The sequence below is a fragment of the Liolophura sinensis genome, chromosome 6 (genome assembly GCF_032854445.1).
Source record: "Liolophura sinensis isolate JHLJ2023 chromosome 6, CUHK_Ljap_v2, whole genome shotgun sequence".
Taxonomy (NCBI): Eukaryota; Metazoa; Mollusca; class Polyplacophora; order Chitonida; family Chitonidae; genus Liolophura; species Liolophura sinensis.
Window position 1 is genome coordinate 11,793,573 of NC_088300.1, and position 21,263 is coordinate 11,814,835.

General features: G+C 40.3%; 2 protein-coding genes across 2 annotated transcripts; one reads left to right on the plus strand and one right to left on the minus strand.

Annotated features, from left to right (window-relative positions):
• Positions 1-1,159: 1,159 nt before the first annotated feature.
• Positions 1,160-7,070, plus strand: LOC135469066 (uncharacterized). The gene is made up of 2 exons (XM_064747590.1): positions 1,160-2,081; positions 5,836-7,070. The coding sequence occupies exons 1-2, from the start codon at positions 1,205-1,207 to the stop codon at positions 5,940-5,942; spliced, it is 984 nt and encodes a 327-aa protein (XP_064603660.1). The 5' UTR covers positions 1,160-1,204; the 3' UTR covers positions 5,943-7,070.
• Positions 7,071-7,898: 828 nt separating this feature from the next.
• Positions 7,899-17,771, minus strand: LOC135466897 (HHIP-like protein 2). Its single transcript, XM_064744649.1, has 7 exons — positions 17,139-17,771; positions 13,383-13,468; positions 12,348-12,547; positions 11,379-11,522; positions 10,601-10,730; positions 9,737-9,879; positions 7,899-7,963 (listed from the first exon to the last, which is right to left on the minus strand). The coding sequence occupies exons 1-7, from the start codon at positions 17,769-17,771 to the stop codon at positions 7,899-7,901; spliced, it is 1,401 nt and encodes a 466-aa protein (XP_064600719.1).
• Positions 17,772-21,263: the final 3,492 nt, after the last annotated feature.

Sequence of the window (21,263 nt, forward strand, 5' to 3'; positions counted from 1 at the left end):
TTGGGCGCCAGACCGCCTCACCGGGTGATTTCCATGCCAACAAGGCCATTCACAACATGTATACAAAATTCCTTTCATGGGCGTAAGATTCAGCTCTCTATAGCTGTATAGCCACTACATAATAAATATTTAACTTAAAGAAATATTCCCTTTTCTCTTGAAACTGATCTTGATCAGGTTCTGTTTTACCTTAAACCTTAAGGGATACTTGCGGCGTATAATTCTTGTAGCGAATTATATATTCTCGTGTCGTATTCTGTCCTGCAATCCATCTGTTTTCCAGGTTAGCATGACACTTAATCCTGAGAGAAGGAGTCTGAAATTGTTTTAGAGACATTTGAGCTTAAGTCCATCACAGGAAATCGGGGAAATGTGTTACACGGGCAATAAAAGTTACACAGTAAAACTGGGTTGAAGACATTACTTAAAGTGCTACATTGCCTTTGTAGTGCATAAAAAAGGTTTCCTGATATAGTGAACGGTGATTATTTTGTTATCATACACTCTGTTTGTAACCCCGATAACCCTATCAAACATGCCTGACGCTTGTTTTTTCTTTCACTGCCAAAAGTAACCTCTAATCTTATTTAAGAATAAAAATGTTTACATTTTATGAATGACAGCGTCGGCATGAATACTAAGCAAATGTGACCACAGTAGCACAGATGTTAGTTCTCCAACCAGCAAGAAAGTACAAATCTACATCCATCAAGAACAGTTTATTTGCAAACGCCTCAGCAAATTAACATGTGCATGTTAACACATGTGGACAAAGTACAACTCGACCACTATACCCGAACTAGAAACCGATAGACTTGTACTTCAAGCCGACACATGCAGAACTAGATAAAGGGGTTAGTTCTGTGGTTTCTGACACTGTCGCCACTCCACAAATCAGTTTTAATTTTATTATTCTGACAGCAACGGAGAACAAGTCGTAATAATGTATGGCGTGGGACTGAGAGTGGTTACAGGAATATTAGTTATGTCAGGAACTCTTATAGATACTACAGGGGCATTGAAAAAAACGAAAAGTGAACATACTGTTACTGCCAATTTACAGGCTGTGGAACCGGAGTTCAATGTTGCGGGATCGGTGACCTTGGTGGACACTGCCTCCCCCGACCCCACGTCTGGTTTTGAAACACGTTTCTTGACTAAACTGCAGACCATAAAGAACAGTCTTGGTTTTAGGTTACGTAAGATGTTTACGTCTCTCGATTCCCAGGTTCATCGTCTCGACGTTATGGAGAGAGACATTCTGGATAATGTCGGAGAGATCCCGATTTCTTCCAAAACTTGGTTCATGTTCCGAGTCTACCGGGATCGGATTAGAAAAAGCCGGGGAGCGGTCTCGAACCTTAGCTACAAACTCAACAAACCCGTGTCCTTCATCTATAACATTGATGAGGAGCCTGTAGAGACAACGACCGACGTCGAAGTGGCTTTGAGACAGATTTTGGAGCAGCTAAAACAGAACATTGAGCTCATGGGCATTTTTTCCAGGGATCGCGCAAAAATTCTTCGGCTCTTGGAGAGCGTTAGAACTGGCACGGACAAATCCATCGTAGCGGAACAGAAGATGAACGAATGTTTGAGCTTGATGGGCCGCGTGCCAGAGATCGAGAAATCTGTGAAAGCCGTCCTGCTGGAACACCAAGCCGACCAAGCTGCGGCGCAATCCAAAAACAACAGCAACAGCTTGTCCACAGAGAAACTTCTGAACAAAATCCTGCTGGCTAAGTCTGGCAGTAGGATGGAATCCATCGACCCAATGTGCCTGAACGTGGGTAAAACTTGGCAGAGATGTAGTTTTGTGTACGACGGCTCCTACACAGATTGCCACGGCTCTCAGTATGTCAGACTGTCTGGCTATGACGTGGGTAGGTACGTGGGTGTGGTCACTTGTGGTGAACACAGGAACAAAAGGTATAAAATATTCCTTGGCGATTCACTGAGTTCCAAGTTTCTTTCCATCGCGGACTTGAACGGCAAGGGAGAGGACCATTGCGAATTTTTGGGTGCCGGATCCAGCCCTTACTGGAGACACAGTATGTCCTATACACCAGGTACATTTGAAGGTGAGTAATTAGGAGCACAGTGAGGTACAGGTACATTTGAAGGTGAGTAATTAGGAGCACCGTGAGGTACAGGTACATTTGAAGGTGAGTAATTAGGAGCACCGTGAGGTACAGGTACATTTGAAGGTGAGTAATTAGGAGCACAGTGAGGTACAGGTACATTTGAAGGTGAGTAATTAGGAGCACCGTGAAGTAGAGGTACTTTAATTTCATTTGATCATTTTTTTAAAACCGATGCTCCAAATTTATAATGAAGTTATTCTTCAATAACGTGTTAACTGTTGTCAGATCATTTCTCAGCAAATCACTGGCTTCTATTTGGTTTAACCCTCCGAAGAAGGGAACTGATATGGCTGCATAGCGAAGACGCATTTATCATGTGACTGATTAACATGTGCTGCATCGATCACATCATTCCACACACAATCACTTTCACATGTCTTGAGCTACTTTACTTAATGCAATATCTCTGTACACCACGCATGACCAAAACATCTTTCTACCACGACGTTTTGAGTTTAGATGCGAGAATCAGATCAGTTTAGATCAGTTTGGCCTTAAATAAAGGATGGCGCAGAAAAATTTTTCAGGCTTGTCTAAAGACATTAATCCTGATTAGAGGGATTAGGATTAAGATACCATATGTCAACTTGTATTGGTTCTGTCAAGATACATATGCGTAATTACATCTGGAAGTCTAAATAAATAAAAACTCCTGTTTTTGTGAAGGGTTTTTTTTCCACAAATCACTCCGTGAAAAGCCGAAAACGTCCGCCGCGACCATGTTACGAAGAGACTGTAAGGCTATTTCCTCGTCGACTTGACGTTAAAGTAATTCAGCCGATCTCAATTTTCACCCTCATGGCGACAGTATATGACTTGACGAAAAAGCTGAAAGTAATTTACAAGTTGTTAGCATACAGACGCATCTCCGGTTGGGTAGGCACACTAGTGCCGAATCTACAATAGTACTTGTTACACGCTTACGTTCTGTCCGTTCTGCCCATTCTGCCAGCGAGAGCAAACTCTTCTGTTCTATTCGTGAAGCATATGTTGCCGAATAATTTTAATATCTGCAAAAGCGATAGTCATGTAAGTAAGTTTATGTAGACCATTCCGTGTTAACTGTACCAGAAATTATTCACGCTAATCTGTGTCAGTTAATCTTTGGCAGCTGAAAATGCTAAGCTTGTAAGCCTTTTTCTAATACATACAACACTGCATGAACCAAAGAAATGGTGTTGAGAAATTATTTGTTTTTTCGTTGATATTTCACATTTAGGAATAAGTATCTTCTGTCCTGCACACTGAAGGCGGTCACATTGAAGAGTGATTTAAACCTCGGCGCCTTGACCTTTTCTAATGAAGCCCCTGCCCTGTTGACATGTTCTCAGGAACACATTATGTAACACTGTAAATAGTTCACTGATTACACCGTGTTTAGGAATTATTCACTTCTATAACCACGATCAGGTGTATGGGTATAGGAAATCGGGGTTCCAGGCGCAAACCTTTAAACGCAAGTCAAACTGGTTTTCATTTTACTTATTAAATGCAGTTTACAGACTACTATAACTTGAAGTTTGTTTGTAGGTCATATTTACCGTGAAAATAAAAGCGTTGGGAGTCTCCTTTAAGATTATGAAAAGAGATCTGGGACTGGGACATGGGTTCAGCCGTGAAGAAAATCGAATTACATATAAATTGTTTTGTACCCACAATTCATATTGTTAGATCCATATGAAAATATACAGTATTTATAGTCTTAACTGGCGATTTTATTACAGAACTTATAATTAAACTTAAATGACCTATGAAGTCTAGTTCTAGCACCGATGTCGGGGTTATTTGTGATACGGTTAAAAGCCTATGATTTATATAAAATGATAAATTCATTAAAAATACATCTGGGAGGTATGACATATACATGGCTGAAGCGTTGTTCTTGGGGTTGTATCACTGTGCCCTGCTGAAGACAAGGCCTTCCCTGGAAAACCGTGAAACGCGATTTTAAATGTCCACCCAGAGCCACCTATCCTGGCACCACGCCCGCCCAGACCCTAACTACTTTCTTGACTTGTATTGACCAATAAGTTAAATTTCAAAGCAACATCATCGGTTTTTTTTAAAGCTTCACTGTGCAGACTGAAGCCAGTGCTCGCTTGTCAGGGCATGCGATCTGTAAACCACCAGCCTACATATACACATATAGCAAAATCTTCACTATACCTGGACAACCTCCAATATTGGGTGAGTGAAACTGTGAATTTGGCGTTTTCCAAGCCCTGAAAAGGGATGGTGCACGCCACTCCAATAGTCGTCAGAGTATATCGTCATACAAATATGATTTAATCTCGACTTTATCCTTCGAAATTAGACCGATTGCGGAGCATTTATAGTATGTCGTTGTTAATTTTTATATTTTCCTTGTTTTCACTTTCACTTATTGATTCGTACGAGTTAAATGTAAGGCATATCCGCTAAATGACCAGACTGATTCAAACAAATCCGAGGTGAGCTTGACAAAGACTAGCTGGCCTTTTGAATCTTAAAAAGTTTAAGTCGTGCATGGATGACATGGTTAAATTAAAGCGCATGCTTGTAACACTTTCATATTTATTTATTTATTTATTTGCTTATTTATGTGATCGGTGTTTTACGCCGTACGAAAGAACATTTCGTTTATACGACGGTGGCAAGCATTATGGTGAGAGGAAACCAGGCTGAGCCCGGCGGAAACCCACGACCGTCCGCAGGTTACTGCACGACTTTCCCACGTACGGCGACCGGCCCGGATAGCACAGTTGGTAGAGCGTCCGCTTCGGGACCGGTAGATCCAGGATCAATCCTTGGTCGAGTCACACCTAAGACTTTAAAAGAGGAAATTGTAACTTCCTCGCTTGGCGTTCAGCATGAAGGGGATAGTGCAACGACTGGTTGACCCGTATCAGTATAATGGCTCGGGCGGGGCGGCTTACTTGCCTTCGGTAAGTCGTCTCAGTGATGCAGCACTAAATAAAAGAGCGGTGGAAATCCGTCCTGCAACAAGGAGGCACATTACACGTGCATGCACCCTAATGATTCCTTCTTCGTCATATGACTGAAAAATTGTTGAGTACGACGTTAAACCCCAAGCACTCACTCACTCCCACGTACGGCCGGAGAGGAGGCCATCATGAGCTGGGCTTGAACACAACAGCGACCACGTTTATGAGAGGCTCATGAGTCATCGCCGTGCTGCCCTAACTTGTAAGATATGGATATATGATTGTATTGGTTGTTATCTTATTGTGGACGTCCTCACCTAAACCCTGAATGCAGAATCCTTGTGCTGGGTTTGCCATACGGAATGTAGACGGGTGGTACACGCTACATTGTTAAAGCAATATTATTGCTAATCCACAAGAATTATTAACACATAGCGTTGATAGAGAATATATATTACATCTCATATTCCATTATATCCCACTTTATGACAAAGAACATGCATTTGTATCGGTGCATTGAATCATGTATACATGAAATTATTCACAATAATTTTGGTTTGACCAACAAAACTGACAACCTTGAGACAACCGACCGCTAATATAGGGCTAGTCAAATTTTTCGCAACTTTCCACCAAATTTACATTGCTTTGTATAGCGATAGAGCCTATAGCACGACGAGAAATTTGACTTCAGAAGTTTCATATAAGTGTGCATTAGGTATGTCTGAATAGAGGTCCTTCTTCGTCCTCCTTTGTTCTGTGTCTAGGTTACTTGAGGCGGAGGAGAGGAGAACCACCAGTTCGACGGACACTCCACGGCAGTACTGGTCATTACTCCCCCAAGTGGTACGAGTGTGGGGTTGCCGTGCCATAACTGGAGAGTCGGGGTTTACGTTGTCACACGGAATAACACGTGGTCCACCGACAGGAAACCATGACACATCAAGAGAAAGACGGCAAATGTTTACCTAATGTATGGCATTACTTTGTGGCACAGAAAAAGTGAAATATCCTTCCATGGTTTATCTTACCAATGGCACAAAGATTTTGCAGAAAAAGTTTCTCTGCGTGCAATGCGAATTAGCCCGGTATACAAGATCATCAGAGTATTTTCTTCCCAAAATGTGGCCCAACCATGGAGTTATAAACAGCTATACCGGTATATATTTATACATTTATAATGTGTACCGCAAGTATCAGGTTGTCATGACAGGTCATACACTGTTAAACTTTTTCCATAAACTTTTAGTGAAATAAGTGCAGCTGGACTGGATCCGCTTCAGTGAAGTTTCACTTCACGTAAAACTATACTATTACTTTTGTAATGTAAAGGTTAACATTTATCTTGATGTCTTCCAGCCGTCGTGTGTAAACCTCTTCTGAAACATTTACTCAAAAATATGCAGCCTAGATTTGCAGTCCTTATTCATGCAGGCTGCGGTGGGCTTATAGGCCTATTTCCTTAGGAAAGTATTGATTTAGTACACATCATTTAAAAAAATATATATGTATAAGCGTCATACATGGCAAAACGTAAACGTTCAGCGATTTGAGTGGAGAGTGGGATATACCCTTACCTTAACATGTACATGCTTAAAGAGTAAAAGAGTAAAAATACCTTAGTTCCAAGTAAAAATATCTTAGTTCATCTTATAAATGAGGAATGTTAACTGGAAAAGATAAACATTTCCACAATATGTGTAAAACATATGCAGTTATCGCTGAAAGTTTACTAGAATTTCTAACAGTGTGTGTGTGCGCTACAGTACTTATGTTTTATGACATTATGGCTAAGCAGACGACCCCTTTAAGAAACCACCAACTTACACTGTATGAGAAATATTCTACCAGGTAGGCAATCCACTGAATACATTGGCCGTCAGTCTGCCACCCAGTGGACTCGTCAGTCGATGTATTTGTCGCCGCTCTTGTCGGCATGGCATCTTAGTTACCGTTGGCAACTGGTTCGCTTCCAGCGTCTGTTTTGAAACAAATACATATCATCCCTGAGATCAGTGATTGCTAAGTGTTCTTTGACACCTGGGCATTGTACCGTTGAGATATACAGATGCCCGAACGGGCATACTTTATTGACGTACGCTGAAGAGGTTTCACTCATTACGTTTGAATACACTCAAAAAATTAATCTGTTAATTTTAGCAGAAAGTCTGTTGTCTGAGAGATGCTGGAATGTGTTCTGTATTATAACATAATACTGTGTCATATTCAACACAATGTCCTGTTTAATAGAATCTACATGCTCAATTAACAGAATATGTGTGTTATGTTTAACAGAATAATCTGTTGGAATAGCAGAATGCCTTCTAGCATCACTCAGACCAGAGGCTTTCTGTTAAATTTAACAGATTATTTTTGTGACTGTACGATGTTGTCGATCTAGGGGAGATACATAAAAAATCCTCCTCGTCGACTATAGTTGATTCATTCAACAGGTGGCTGCAGTCCTTGGGGCCCTTAATCCCACAAAGGTTTCGCTTGACTAGTGAATTTCTGACTTTCTGGTGCTATGATTTCTCATGAGTTCAGTTTTTGTGAAATTGATCACAAAAAGTGACATAAGTATTCCAACATCATAGATACAATTTACTATTCAGGATGAAAATAATTTGATTGATGGAGCGACACCTTAGCCCTTTATGTCATGTATTTTTGGAATTCATTTCGTGTTAAAATGTTTTACTTTTCAGTTTGTCAGTTAAAAGTCTCGTTGACACAGGCTATTAGATTTCTTAGCCTTCTAGGTAGTGTGATAGTTACATGGTTAAATATGGCTGACATGCGGATTACTCACGTCCGAGGGTCTACGATCTTATAGATGCTCCCATCTGCCGACCCAGAAATAGCTGTTTCGGAAGCGAGTAGGGTAAACCTCACCTGAAAGGAAGAAGTAAACTGTGTATGATAGAGCTTTTAAAGGAGAAAGAAATTTAAATATCAAAAAATACCATTGAATAGAGTATGCATTTCCCTCGCAGGTGTATGCCATAAGAAAATTCTAATATGTACCTCAAGCTGATAAATTATAAATAACGTCCGCGCAACATCCGCTGTGGGCGACTCCATTTTCCCTGAGAATTAGTGCTGAAGTCCTCTGTGTTAGGAGAAGAATTTGCCGTCGGAAACCGCCGATGTGCAGTTCGTACATTTCCGGTAGAACTCCCAGGAACTAGCTAACAGTACAGTTCGTTTTCCGCTTTACGAGCGGGAAACTGGAATGTTGGACGTAGGCTCCGAGTTTACACGAACAAGCCGGCAGTTTTAACGACCCTCACTGGCTGAGAGGCAACACACCCCCAGCATAAATTACCGGGTGTTCAAGACAGAGGACGCCATGGACTCAGCGATTTATGCCAGATTGCCGTATTCAGGCTTTACGTGTATGGCGAGGAAAAATCGCAAAATTATGCAACAGGCACCACCAGATAGAAAAAATGTGCTCTTTTCAGCCTACAGTGTCATGTCTTTAAGTTTTCTTCTCCTTTAAGAATTCAGCTCTGCAAATATTTAAACTCCAAACTCTACAGTCTACTGCTATATTGATAAGGGGATAGAGTCATGGTCGAGACGCTATCTTGCACGCAAAAAGTTAATCTGTTAACTTTAACAGTCTATTGTCTCAGTGATGCTAATGCAGCTGATTATTCTATTAAATATAACACACATATTCTATTAATTTAACATAAATATTCTATTACACTAACAGGATATTATGTTCAATATGACTCAGTATTATGTTTAATAACGTACGTTCCAACATCACTCAGACAACACACTTTCTGTTAAAATTAACACATTAATTTTTTTGAGCGTAATATTTTGAGTGTAATATCGGTAGATCATTTGGCTTCCATTAATATGCCTGACACTTGTTCGTCAGCCATTAGCTGATGATGTTCCCCGGGCACTCCATGGTTTCTTCCAACCACGAAACTGACCGACCTTAAATTCATTTGATTGGTGTTTTTACGCCGTACTCAAGAATATTTCACTTCTAGAACGGCCGCCAGCATTATGGTGGGAGGAAACCGGGTGAAGCCCGGGGGAAGCCCACGATCATCCGCAGGTTGCTGACAGACCTTCCCACTTACGGCCGGAGAGGAAGCTAGTGTGAGCTTGACTTGAACTCAGAGCGACCGCATTGGTGAGAGGATCCTGGGTCATTACGCTGCGCTAGCGCGCTAACCAACTGAGCCACGGAGGCCCCCGACGTTAAACAGCAATCAGTTGATAATTCACCATTTTGTTACAAAACAACCCTTGAAGTCGTCGTTATTTTGGCCAACAAGAAGTATATACGTGTGGGCAGACTTGCTATATGTAGAGACGTTTCTGCAGGCGTCTTGTCGTATAATAATTTTTGCAATATTACATGCCACAAAAGTCTAATGTTTCCAGACACTTACATGTTTATTACAGTTGGGAAATACTTGATACTTTAGGTTTTTCAGTATTTTCTTTGTTTCTTACAAAATGTACTGTAAGATGCATGCTAAGAGTTTCACCGTGTAACAGTCAGAGTCCTTTATAAATTGTCCCAATTTTCCACAAATACCATCATCTACCATCCCAGATCATCAAAAAGAATACATATAGAAACTATATTAATAAACTGTTTGCCTTGGCATAGGTTTTTTTGTGTGTGTTTACCTTTGGGATCCTGGCCAAATGCCATTATCTTTCTGTTGTAAGATGAAATAAGGCCATCGTTACAGAGCTCAGGTCCACACACGTCAATCTCCTTGTTTTGCCATTGGTTCGTGGTAATATTCTCCTCCAATCTGAATATCTTGCTTCAAAATGCAAAGGGAATATTAGCTAACAGAGTGTAATACATCTGTTATTTGAATCCAGCTCTGGCATTTATTTATTATTTATGTGTTTAATCCGGTATAGTAATTTCAGGTCAAACATTCAACCATTCTACCACTAACATGGCCGCCACCATATACTAGTAATACGAAAACTGAGTTCGGCGAATAATCTACATAAATTAGGATATGTAGGGAATTTGTACATTGAGTGGGCGTTTCATTAAGAATGAATAAATGAATGATTGGACGTTTCATCCTTGTTCTTTAGCAATTCATTAGCGTCCGAAAAAAAAAATTCTCATGGTAACTGGGTGATTATAATTTTTAAACTACATGTGTAATCGATGCACTTATTCGAAGCAAGCACCAACCTAAGGTACAACGTTTTACTGAATTTGATTGTATGTTAAATGTGATGACAACACAGCATTTTGAATAATTCTAGACCAGTGACGTCTAATACATTTCAGTTAACACCACTGCATCATTTTTACCTGGTTCTGCTTAGGCCATGGCGCTAGGGCACATATAATATTTAAGCATGTATATGAACAGTTGGAATAAAACCCCGACTGAGGTAAACAGACAAGAGGTCGTATTTCGCCGGTTACGTGTGAAAAATTGCCAGCTATCACACTGTTGTCGCTACTCTGGTTTTACTCTCTGTGCTGTACGTCTTTATTTATAAACATATTCTCACCCGACGAAGTAGTCCGCGTACAAGTAGATACCGTTAAGTCGCGGGCTCTCGCAGCCCCGGTAGACGTACCCGCCGGTCACGGACCTACCCACGCTGTGGTCATAGCTGTAGATAGGCTTCTCCTCTTCACCTGGAAAAAATGGAGTAGCGAGACCAAGGGTTCGTCTACAATTTACTTTAGTGTAAGTCACCTTGTAGTGTGTAGTTTTTGTTAATTCGTATCATGGATTATCATAAGTCTCCCAGTGGAAAAAGACGTGTTAGGAAAGATGTGGTGATTTTCTCTTTTAAATTTTGTAGTATCTTTGGGAAACTCGAGATAAATAGCTGCTGATGTACAAAGAGAACGTGAGTAGATAGTTGTGAATAATCGGAATATTCATTTAAACAGGTTACCTATTTCTTTGAAGTTTTGGGACACCTGATCTGCTCATTTCAGCTAATACATACGTAACAATGTAGCTAATACATGTCGCAGGAATATTAAGGTTCTTTTTTCTCACATGGCTAGACCATCTAATGAACAACATACTCATATCTTTACTTCTTTAAAAAGCTGGTAAAGAAATGTTATATTCCACTTTGAACACTACTAATATGTCCCCAAAAATTAGAAGAATTAGGGTGCATTAAGCCAATCCAACTCACGCCTGATTTACATGTACTTCTTTCAGTGTATAATATCCACTCGCACGTAGAACCTTGTCGACGAGGATTTTTATGCCAGTAATTATATATGACATTCGCTTAAATAAAATGAGATCTTAATCGATCTTACCGACATTTCCACATAAGTCCTCGTCATAACAGCGAAAACCTTCGCTTGCGCGCCAGCCGTAGTTGCCTCCCTTATTGATAATGTTGACCTCCTCAATGGCGTCCTGTCCAACGTCCCCACAGAATATACGACCTTTGCCATGCCCTGTTTGGAAAATTAGTTGTAAACGTCAGAGAGTGTCGGAATTAAAGTAAGTGTAGGTGTTTAAACAGTCAATGTCTATATCGCTTAAACCAAACAACATCGCGTAAACGATAATTAAAGTAACCAAACAACGAAGTGCATGAACTTCAAATTTGAACCCAATGACCGAAACACGTGTGAACACTGATATTCGGTGGGTTTCCAAACACATCATGCTTATAACAGTCACTATGCAGTCAGAGCCAGCATCTTGGTTTGGCTATGGTTTAATTAACAGGCTTGAAAGGATACAGTATCGATTTTAACTGGCTGGTGTGAGAGGTAGGAAAGTCCAGGCTATGCTTTGCTTGAGCTCAATTTTAGTATGGTACATTTATTTAAGAGTGACGAAGGACGCAAGATTTAACCCAGGAAATCCTACCTTAGCTCTCAGCCAATTATCGCCAATTGTGTATCGCTTTAATTAAATCGGTTTCCATGCAAGCGTTGTTTGCTTCTTGGCACCGACTTATTTATCTGACTGGTGTTGAGCAAATGTATGAGAACAATATCTAAATGATCAAATGATAAACTGCATGCAAAGAATGTATACTGCGTGTCTGGGGGGAAAATCTATAGATTCTGTGCCAGTATCAAGGAGGCCTAATGTCAGATGGTGTCTTCATCTTCTGGTGGATTTCTAACAACTCTGTCCGGTTTGCTCAAATATAAAGTTTAGGCTATCTTGCCCGTATAAATTAAAGGTTAGGCACTGCGGTGTACAACACCTACCAGATACATATTAGATGAGAAATGGTATAAAGCTTTAAAGTACACGGTACCAACCAGTGGTTGGATCGCCAAGATCCTTTGAGCATCTCCATGGGTTTCTCAGTCCATACGCGTATATCTCCATCCTGGCATCTTTGTCCTTGGCGAATGGGTTAGGTGGTTGAGGGGAACTGTATGGCAGGCGAGGTTCGTGTTCTCTCTCCCCAGTCGTCTTGTCCACATCTATACGCAACATCTTACCCAGCAGGGAGTTTCTGTTAAAGTAAACAACAGCATTTGCTTGGAAAACTTTTAGCACTGTGTTTCTTTTTACTTTTGCTAGGCGTCTAATCATCATCCCGGTGTATGTATCGACATATTTGTGATGCTGCCTGTAGAATGCCAAATAGTGAGCACGTTGGGGGGGGGGGGGGGGGGGCATCCAGGTCACTATGACGCCGATCTTACGGAAAACGACAGGAAATTCACCAACGATGCGGAGTTTTTGAATCGCTGTTTGGACTAAGGTTTGAGGTCAGGATGTTTGCTAATTCACAGAGGAAAGGAAGATGGCTTTCATCAGGCTTGCATTGTTTCTTTGTTAAACTTGATGACAACATAGCATTTTGAGTAATTCTAGATCCGTGAGTTCTAATAAATTTCAATTAACAGCGGTGCATTTTTTGTACCTAGTACCTTTTACGCCATGTGTGAATAATTCCTACCGTTTATGGATTTGCATGGACAGTAAGAATAAAATCCATGGCAAACTGAGATAAAATGACTAGAGGCAGTATTTCACGGGTTACGTGTGACCGTTTGCCAAATATCACACTGTCCTTGCTGCTCCGGAATTTCTCTCAGTACTGTACGTCTTAATTATATTACTAGAGCAATACCGATTTCCACGGCGTAAAACAGCAATCAATGGCCAAATAAATAAATAAAATAAACATTATTGAATAAGGCGTAAATATACTTTGGGTAAGTTTCACATTCTGGTTTTCAATGAATTTTCCATTTTTTTTTGGTATTTTATATTATGATTTTGTAATCAAAGAATACCAGTACCAATTTTGAGTTTCTGTAGTGCCAAACAGATGAACTCACTTGTTTTGAGCATTGTTGTGAGGATCACCGGCTGCTCCGCCATCTCCAGTTGCTATGTACAGAAAACCGTCCTCACCAAAAATCAGCTGAAACATAGCATGTCATCCATATTGGTAGCTGTCAGTGTTAAGCCCGGAATCTTTGTTAATTCATAAATCATAATTACATAGTAGTCATAATTACATAAATCATTACGTACCACGCGTACTTTATGGTTCATCTATAATTCTGGTGATGCGTCAAGAATGGGCTATTGTGGAATCATATGCAAAACATTTTACCTTACACTTCAAAATGTCTTTCATTCCTACGGAATCACCAAGTTTTTCCAAATTTGGCGAAATCTTTCTTCGCTTATGCTGGATGTATCCCTTAAAGGGAAGGAATTATTTTTCTTTATTATCTAGCATTTTCCTTTGTGTTATGTATGACTATTTAACGTTTTCATGTACTGTTAGTCTGCAGACCTTAGTGAAAGCATAACAGGCCCTGTTATATATGTACAGCGCGGACCGGATGGAAAGCACCTTGTTCAATGCTTTGTTTATTTTATTGGCTGTTCATTGGCTGTTAATTCTGTGTTTAAGAATAGTTGAATCCACCTGGAACGTATATAAGCCGTGTTTTCTGTGCAGAGTGGAGGTATTTTTGCTGCATCCACTGGGAGCCAGGAGAGTGTGCGACGCTCACGTATCGAGTCCATTATATTGATATGAGCTGGTGATGCCAGTTTCGTTTGGGAGGACAGATTTCTATGCCGGCACCGTTTGTGTACCACAGTTTGTACTGATGTCTGGTTTATGTGAATTTCTGCGGAAGTCACGTTTATTGGTGTTCGATTTTTATTATGATTATACAGTGTTGACTGTGTAATTTGTTTAACACGCTGACCTCACCTGACCGACAAGGTCGTCAAGGACTCTTAACTGAAGTTTTCAGTTTTGCAAAGGACGTTCGTTCTGCCACAAGGTGACATTACTCTACGTCTCTGAACGGCTCGTTTGTGAGTTTCTGCGGGAGCTGTGACCGTTCTAAAATGGATTATACCTCCATGCCTGTATTTACCCTGTGTTGTGCTCTGCGGGTGTGACGTCATTCAAAGGCTTGACTGTTCCAGTTCTGTGTAACCTGTGTACTGTGTTCGTGTTCGCTAACCTAGCGAAGTACCTGACTGGACAATTTGTGACTTGTGTGTTTATCCCATGGTCTTTACGTTGGATCTCCTGGAATACGTTCCTTGGGATGCAAAGGTGAACTGGAAACTTTTAAAGACCGGTAATACTGATGTGTATGTTTTTTTTATGTTGTTGTTGTTGAACTGTCTGTAAACTGTACGTCTCATTTTATATATAAAGCATTGTAATATTGAGTCACTGAGTGTTTTCTGTTGCTGTTTTCAATACCGTAACATTTGGAATACCGAAGAAGTTTTGTCTATGTGTGTGCCCTGTGTGATATTTGAAAAGTATCAAATTTGTCATTTGAAAAGAACGCACAAAATATGCATAACGACAATTTTCACAAACATATCTTACTAAACTGAGACTGACTGAAGAGAGAAAAAGGAGAAGCTATTATCAGTGTTAAGCGATGTGTAGGCATCGAATTTTCACATATTTTATTTCACATAAATCCATGCTAAATTTGACGTTCATATTATCTATATCCATGTCAACACAAGAGAAACAGTAAGTAAGTTATTAGGGTTTTTCGTCATAATTAACAATTTTTCAGTCATATGACGACTACGGAGTCCCTAGAGTGCATGTACATGTAATGTGCCTCCTTGTTGCAGGACGGATTGCAACAACTCTTTTATCTAGTGCGGCTTCACTGTGACGACTTACCAAAGGCAAGTAAGCTGCCCCATCCGATCCATTATAATGATACGGGTCAGTTAGTCGTTGCAATATCCCCATAATGCTGAACGTTAAAGGAGGAAGCTACAACATCCTCTTTTAAAGGATTAGTGTCCACATTCATTATTTATTCATAATTAGCTACCCCTGTATATATTGTTAAATTCAGTGTAAAAAATGTTGAAAAAGGGTACACTAATCAGAGTAATATGGCACTTAAAATAATCACATAATAAGGCTGGTTTTTAAATGCATTTTCTCCCGCCAACACTCGATAGTCTCCGTCGAATTACGTCATACAAATCCAACCTTTACGAGCTGTCAGAGCTTCGCCATTTAGTTCAGTGTTTAAAAGGGTGACAACAAGCATATCGAATTTCTATAAGAAACGTTTTACTGTTTTGCATTAGTTTGTAAAATGTGTCCTCGAAAAACCCTGAAGTTGGTGTTTCAGGTTTCCAGACGATTTGGCCCTCAGGAAGGCGTGGATTTACAGCACAAGGAGAAAGGACTTTGTACCCGCCGAAAACAGCCAAATCTGCTCTCGCCTCTTTACAGCTGAGTATGTGACGTCACCCGCTTAGCCGTACCGGTAGGCCGGCCGGCTGGAGATCGGCTAGGGCAGTAAATCTGTTGTTTTGGTGGATTTAAAGTCATTCTGACTTTCTCAGAAGCCCTTCCAGTAACACACCGATTAAACAGGTTATAGTCTTTATAATTACCAGCAGATAAATCTCAACACTATTCCTCTAAGGTCTTACGTGTGACCCGACCCAGGATCTACCGTCTCCCATTAAGGGACAGCCAACTGAGCCATCGGAGTCGTTAAAAAGACAAAGGTGTACAGCATTATATCTATTATATGCCTTCTCATTAAAACTCTATCTGTTCCTTTTAAATATTATTTAAATTGAAAATCTGAATGCAATTTAATGGTAAAGATCTCATCCGAACCGCTAGAGCAAATTAAGCCTATACAGTTAATTCCTACAACCTACTGGTAATTGCATGTTATCAGTTCTCATTTACAGCCTGCAGAATTTCAATTGCAAACAGTTAAACTGGACTAATGCCTTTGATCAGAGCACCTGTTTTTGGGGGGTTTTTTTCACTGAATCTGGACATTTCTTCAAATATTGGAGTTTTATAATACCCTGAACTCTTGCTAGGATCCGTTCCGCGAAAACGTTCGTTGTTACCTAGTTTAAATATCTAAACTTAAATTACTTTCAGACATATATATTCAGACGTAAGAACACGCTGTCATAGGCCAGTTACCCTACAACTTTTTTTTAACCTGAACAATAAAACATGAATTGTTATGCCAACCTACTGGTTATGAAGATGATATAGAAAACGATTCTAAGTAAGTATAATCTTAAACAAATATTAAAAATGTGTCCATATCATTTATGATTCAAGCAGTGTTCAATACACATATGCTTGATCAAACAAACGCTCTGTCTGATTTAGATGCCCCTTTATCGGTAACCATGACTCAACCATGAAACAAAGAACAATTTAGTTATGAGCTTTGCAACATAACTGATAACTTAGCCTTCGTGTAACCTTCAGTACAGGTAACCAACGAGATCACATTGTCTCAAATAATAAAGTATTGTCGGCCACTTCATCATTCGTGTTATTTTTTAACCTTGTGAAATCAGGCAATAGAGAACGCAAAGGACTTGGTGAAATCTGCTTTGTTGTGAAGTGCACTGGTAACTAGGCCTTCCTCTAACACTGGTCACTAATTAGTAATGTATAAAGATTTTGACTTATGCTAAGTTAGGAAGACTTTTACACAGACCTAGAAAGTAAATAACCAGAAGTACCAATGTATGAACCATACATTCCCAGAAACCCCAGCTTTGGGAAACTGGAAAAATATATTTACCTCCCCTGCATTGTGGTTTAGGAATGGTTGATCAATCTCCAGAATGACACGCTCCGAGTTAGCGTCAGCTTCATTGGGATTGTCTGAGGAGACTCGGAACTCACTTAGTCGGGTCCGATTCAGTACTCCTCGGCTAACATAATATACAAATATACGTCCGTTTGCTGCAAAATAAGGGTGAAAAGCCAACCCCAGCAAGCCTCTTTCGTCCCCAGCCTTGTTAGGTTCAATTATAACACGGTCCCTCAAGTCTAAAAACGGTTTCTCGACTCTTGTTTTGTTTTCGTACAAGATGTATATACATCCAAGTTGTTCGACGACAAACATCCTCCGGCTGCCATCATCGGGATATTTCAGTCCAACAGGGTTACGTAATTTGTTGGCGTATTCTTCAAAACACAAACAATCCTCTGAGTTTGTCAGTTGGATTTGGTTTCGGCCTTCACTCTCTTCCACTGTTAGAATGCTGGGATAGCAATACTGCTCATCCAAAAGTATAAGTCTCTCACAAAGGTCGTCTCCAAGAAGTTCTGGGCTGATATGGGAGACGAGAAACCTTAAAGCCTCCTGACAATTCGCCTCCAGTTGAGAACAGTAGTATGGACAAAGACCGGGAAACTGCTTGGTTTCCATCTTCCCCTCAGCTGAGAATACATGCGCTGCGTACGGGCAACATGGCTGGCACATCAAATCATGGACAGGCTGCTGACAGCGGTCTAGATTGCGAGATTTAAGCTCTTTGGAAATATTCAGGAAGTTTGCCAGGATACTTCTGTCCTGTTCTTCGGAACAGCAATTTGAGTCTGTGTACTCGGTACAGGACGGCTGCCATCTTGGTTTGGATGGGGCGCTGAAATCCAGGCACTGTGGATGAGATTTGAACGAGGACTTGTAAGAGAAGGTACACCCCTGCCCTGCTTGTCATCTTACCTTCGGAAATGTGAAAAAATAATTAACTTTTTACCAGTCCTGCTGTTCCATAAATTCATTTGTTAAAAGCCCCAAGCCTTCATTCCCCACGCCAGCTGTAGAATATGTTATATCAGCCTATATATTTGCCGATCTGTTGATCAAATTGTTCTATAAATAGAAAGTGAGGCCCACATGCTGGACGTTGATATTGCCTTAGGGCTGAGAATATATAAAACTGTTAAATGACAATCAGTCGCAGCACATCTAGACATCTAATTACCATGAATGGTAGGGACAGCTAGCTGGTTGAGATTACCATTTATGCATTCTTTTACTGCCTATTTAAGATTCACCTATTCTGAGCTTTGAGTTTGTCGGACCCCAATGACACCCGGATTAGTGTTTTTCTTTCTTTAAGTTTGTGTTCTTTATTTAAATCGAATCATAACAATAAGACAAAAATGAACTTATTATAGTAACTTGTTAATTTTGAAAATTTAGGTCTACCAATTGTCAAACGCTAATAGGTGGCTTAGTTATAGATGTGAAATGTATATGTGTAATATCTGTCCTCGGACTGGTTTGATTTATTTATTTATTTGATTGGTGTTTTATGCCGTACTCAAGAATATTCTCTTATACGATGACGGCCAGCATTATTTTGGGAGAAATGGCCTATATATCCTTGGTAAGATACAGCAATAGAATATTTGAGGAAAAGTTCATCGTGAATGTTTCGCTGTCCTGCAACCACGTCGCGATGCTATCGTGACCGCCAAGACCTGGACTTAAAACACACGACCTCATTGATCAAATCTCTTATGCCTTCAGCAAGTGCTTTGTAGAGGAGAGGGACACGAGTGTTTTGTAGTTATCCCGATAAGACCACAGGGTATTAAATTAAAATGACTGAAACACAACAGACAGAAAAACGTTGATTGACGCTTGGGTCGATTTTGCAATTCTACTTGCTGCCATTCTGTCCGATCTGCCAGCGCGAGCAAACTCTTCCAATCTATTCGTGGAGCATGACTCGACGTATCATTCTAATATTTGCAATAACCGAAGATCATGTTTGTAAATTTATACTGGTCATTCCCTTATAGCTGTACCAGGAAAGAGTTAACGTTAATATAGTAGTCTGTAAACCGCATTTAAACAAGTAAAATGAAGACCACTTGCGACAAAAGGTTTGCGCCTGGAACCTCGATTTCCTCTACCTATACCCTGATTATAGAAGTGAAAAATTCTTAAACACCGTGTAATCAATGAACTATCTGTAATGTTACATACTGTGTTTAAGAATATGTCAACCTTTCAGGAACTTCATCAGGAAACGTGGTCAGTCATGGAGCTGTATTCACTCTTCAGTATGACCGCCTTCAATGTGCGTGGCGGAAATTAAATATTCCTATATATGAAATATCATCGAAATAAGAAAGACCATTTCTTGGTCAAGTATTTAAATTTTTTAGAAAGAGGTTTCCAAGTTTGGCATTCCGGAGATTTACATGTTTTTAAATGTTGTTCTTTATCGTACCGACTGGTTTGTGATTTTCAGGTAAATAATATCCAAGAATTAACCCTAACTAAAATTAGTTTATATCGAATTATTACATTAAGACAAAAACGAACTTCCTGTAAAAACTTGTTACTTTTGAAGATATAACTATTGTCAAACGTAAATAGATGGCTTAATTATAGGTATGAAACTCTGGTGGATCAGATCGGACAGCACGGAGTAACCCCCCTTGGCAAGATACCCGGACTGGGTGAAGCTGAATCATTATGCCTTTGATGAGATAGAGTAATAATATTTCATGGAAAATTCATCGTGAATGTGTCGCTGTTTTACAGCAACTATCGGGGGGGGCCTCCGTGGCCGAGGTGGTTAGCGCGCCAGCGCGGCGAAATAACCCAGTAGCCTCTCACCAATGCGGTCGCTGTGAGTTCAAGTCCAGCTCATGCTGGATTCCTCTCCTGCCGTGCGTGGGAAGGTCTTCCAGCAGCCTGCGGATGGTCGGGGATTTCCCCCGAGCTCTGTCTGGTTTCCTCCCACCATAATGCCATCGTATAAGTGAAATATTCTTGAGTAAAACATCAATCAAAGAAAAAAATAAATTATCTTTTTATTACTGTGAATGAATCTATCCTTCTCCAAACCATAGAATTGGCTGAGTGCTGGAAATATAAGTGTCCTACGCTCCTACGCTACAGAAGTGACTGAGAGTGTTTGAAATGAGGTGTGTCCTACACACTCACTTCTCGTGCTTTTTTCCAACCACAGAAGTGACTGAGAGTGTTAGAAATGAGGTGTGCCCAACACACTCACCTCTCGTGCCTTCTTCAAACCACAGAAGTGACTGAGAGTGTGAGAAATGAGGTGTGTCCTATACACTCAGCCCTCGTGCCTTCTCCAAATGACAATTGTTTGAGAGTGCTGTTAAAACTGTACACATGCTGGACTCGTTTATACGTATCGAAGCTGTATTCATCCAGTAAACTATCTATTAGATGCTATAGGTTATCTTAGTAGTACAATTGACATACTATAGACAATGTGCACCTCCAGTAAGGTATCTTAATAGTAGAACTGTGACACGGCAAAGACAATGTACACCTGCAGTAGGGTATCTTAATAGTACAACTGCGACATGCTGTAGACGATGTGCACCTGCATTAAGGTATCTTAATAGCAGAACTGTGACATTCTGTAGACGATGTACACCTGTGGTAAGGTATCTTAATACTAGAAATGGGTTATACTGCAGGCGATGTGCACCTGCTGTAAGGTACAGGTACAAATGTGACATACTGTAGACGATGTACACCTGCTGTAAGGTACAACTGTGACATATTGTAGGCGATGTACACCTGCTGTAAGGTACAACTGTGACATATTGTAGGCGATGTGCACCTGTTGTAAGGTATAACTGTGACATTCTGCAACCAAGAACATATGTATCAAGGGGGTATAGAAGATAGGTGATTTTGAGGGCAAAAAACGTGATAGAGATATATTCCTGTTTTTCCCCAGTATGTCTAGAACAATGTACTCACCCGTTTAATATAATGAAGCAAGAATTTTCAACATCTATCAACAGAGAAATGTCGAGAAAACGTGGAGTGAATCAATTCAGCTTTCATACCCACTCCACTAACCATTGCAACTTTGACACTCATTAGATTTTGAGGAATCCATGGCCCAGAACC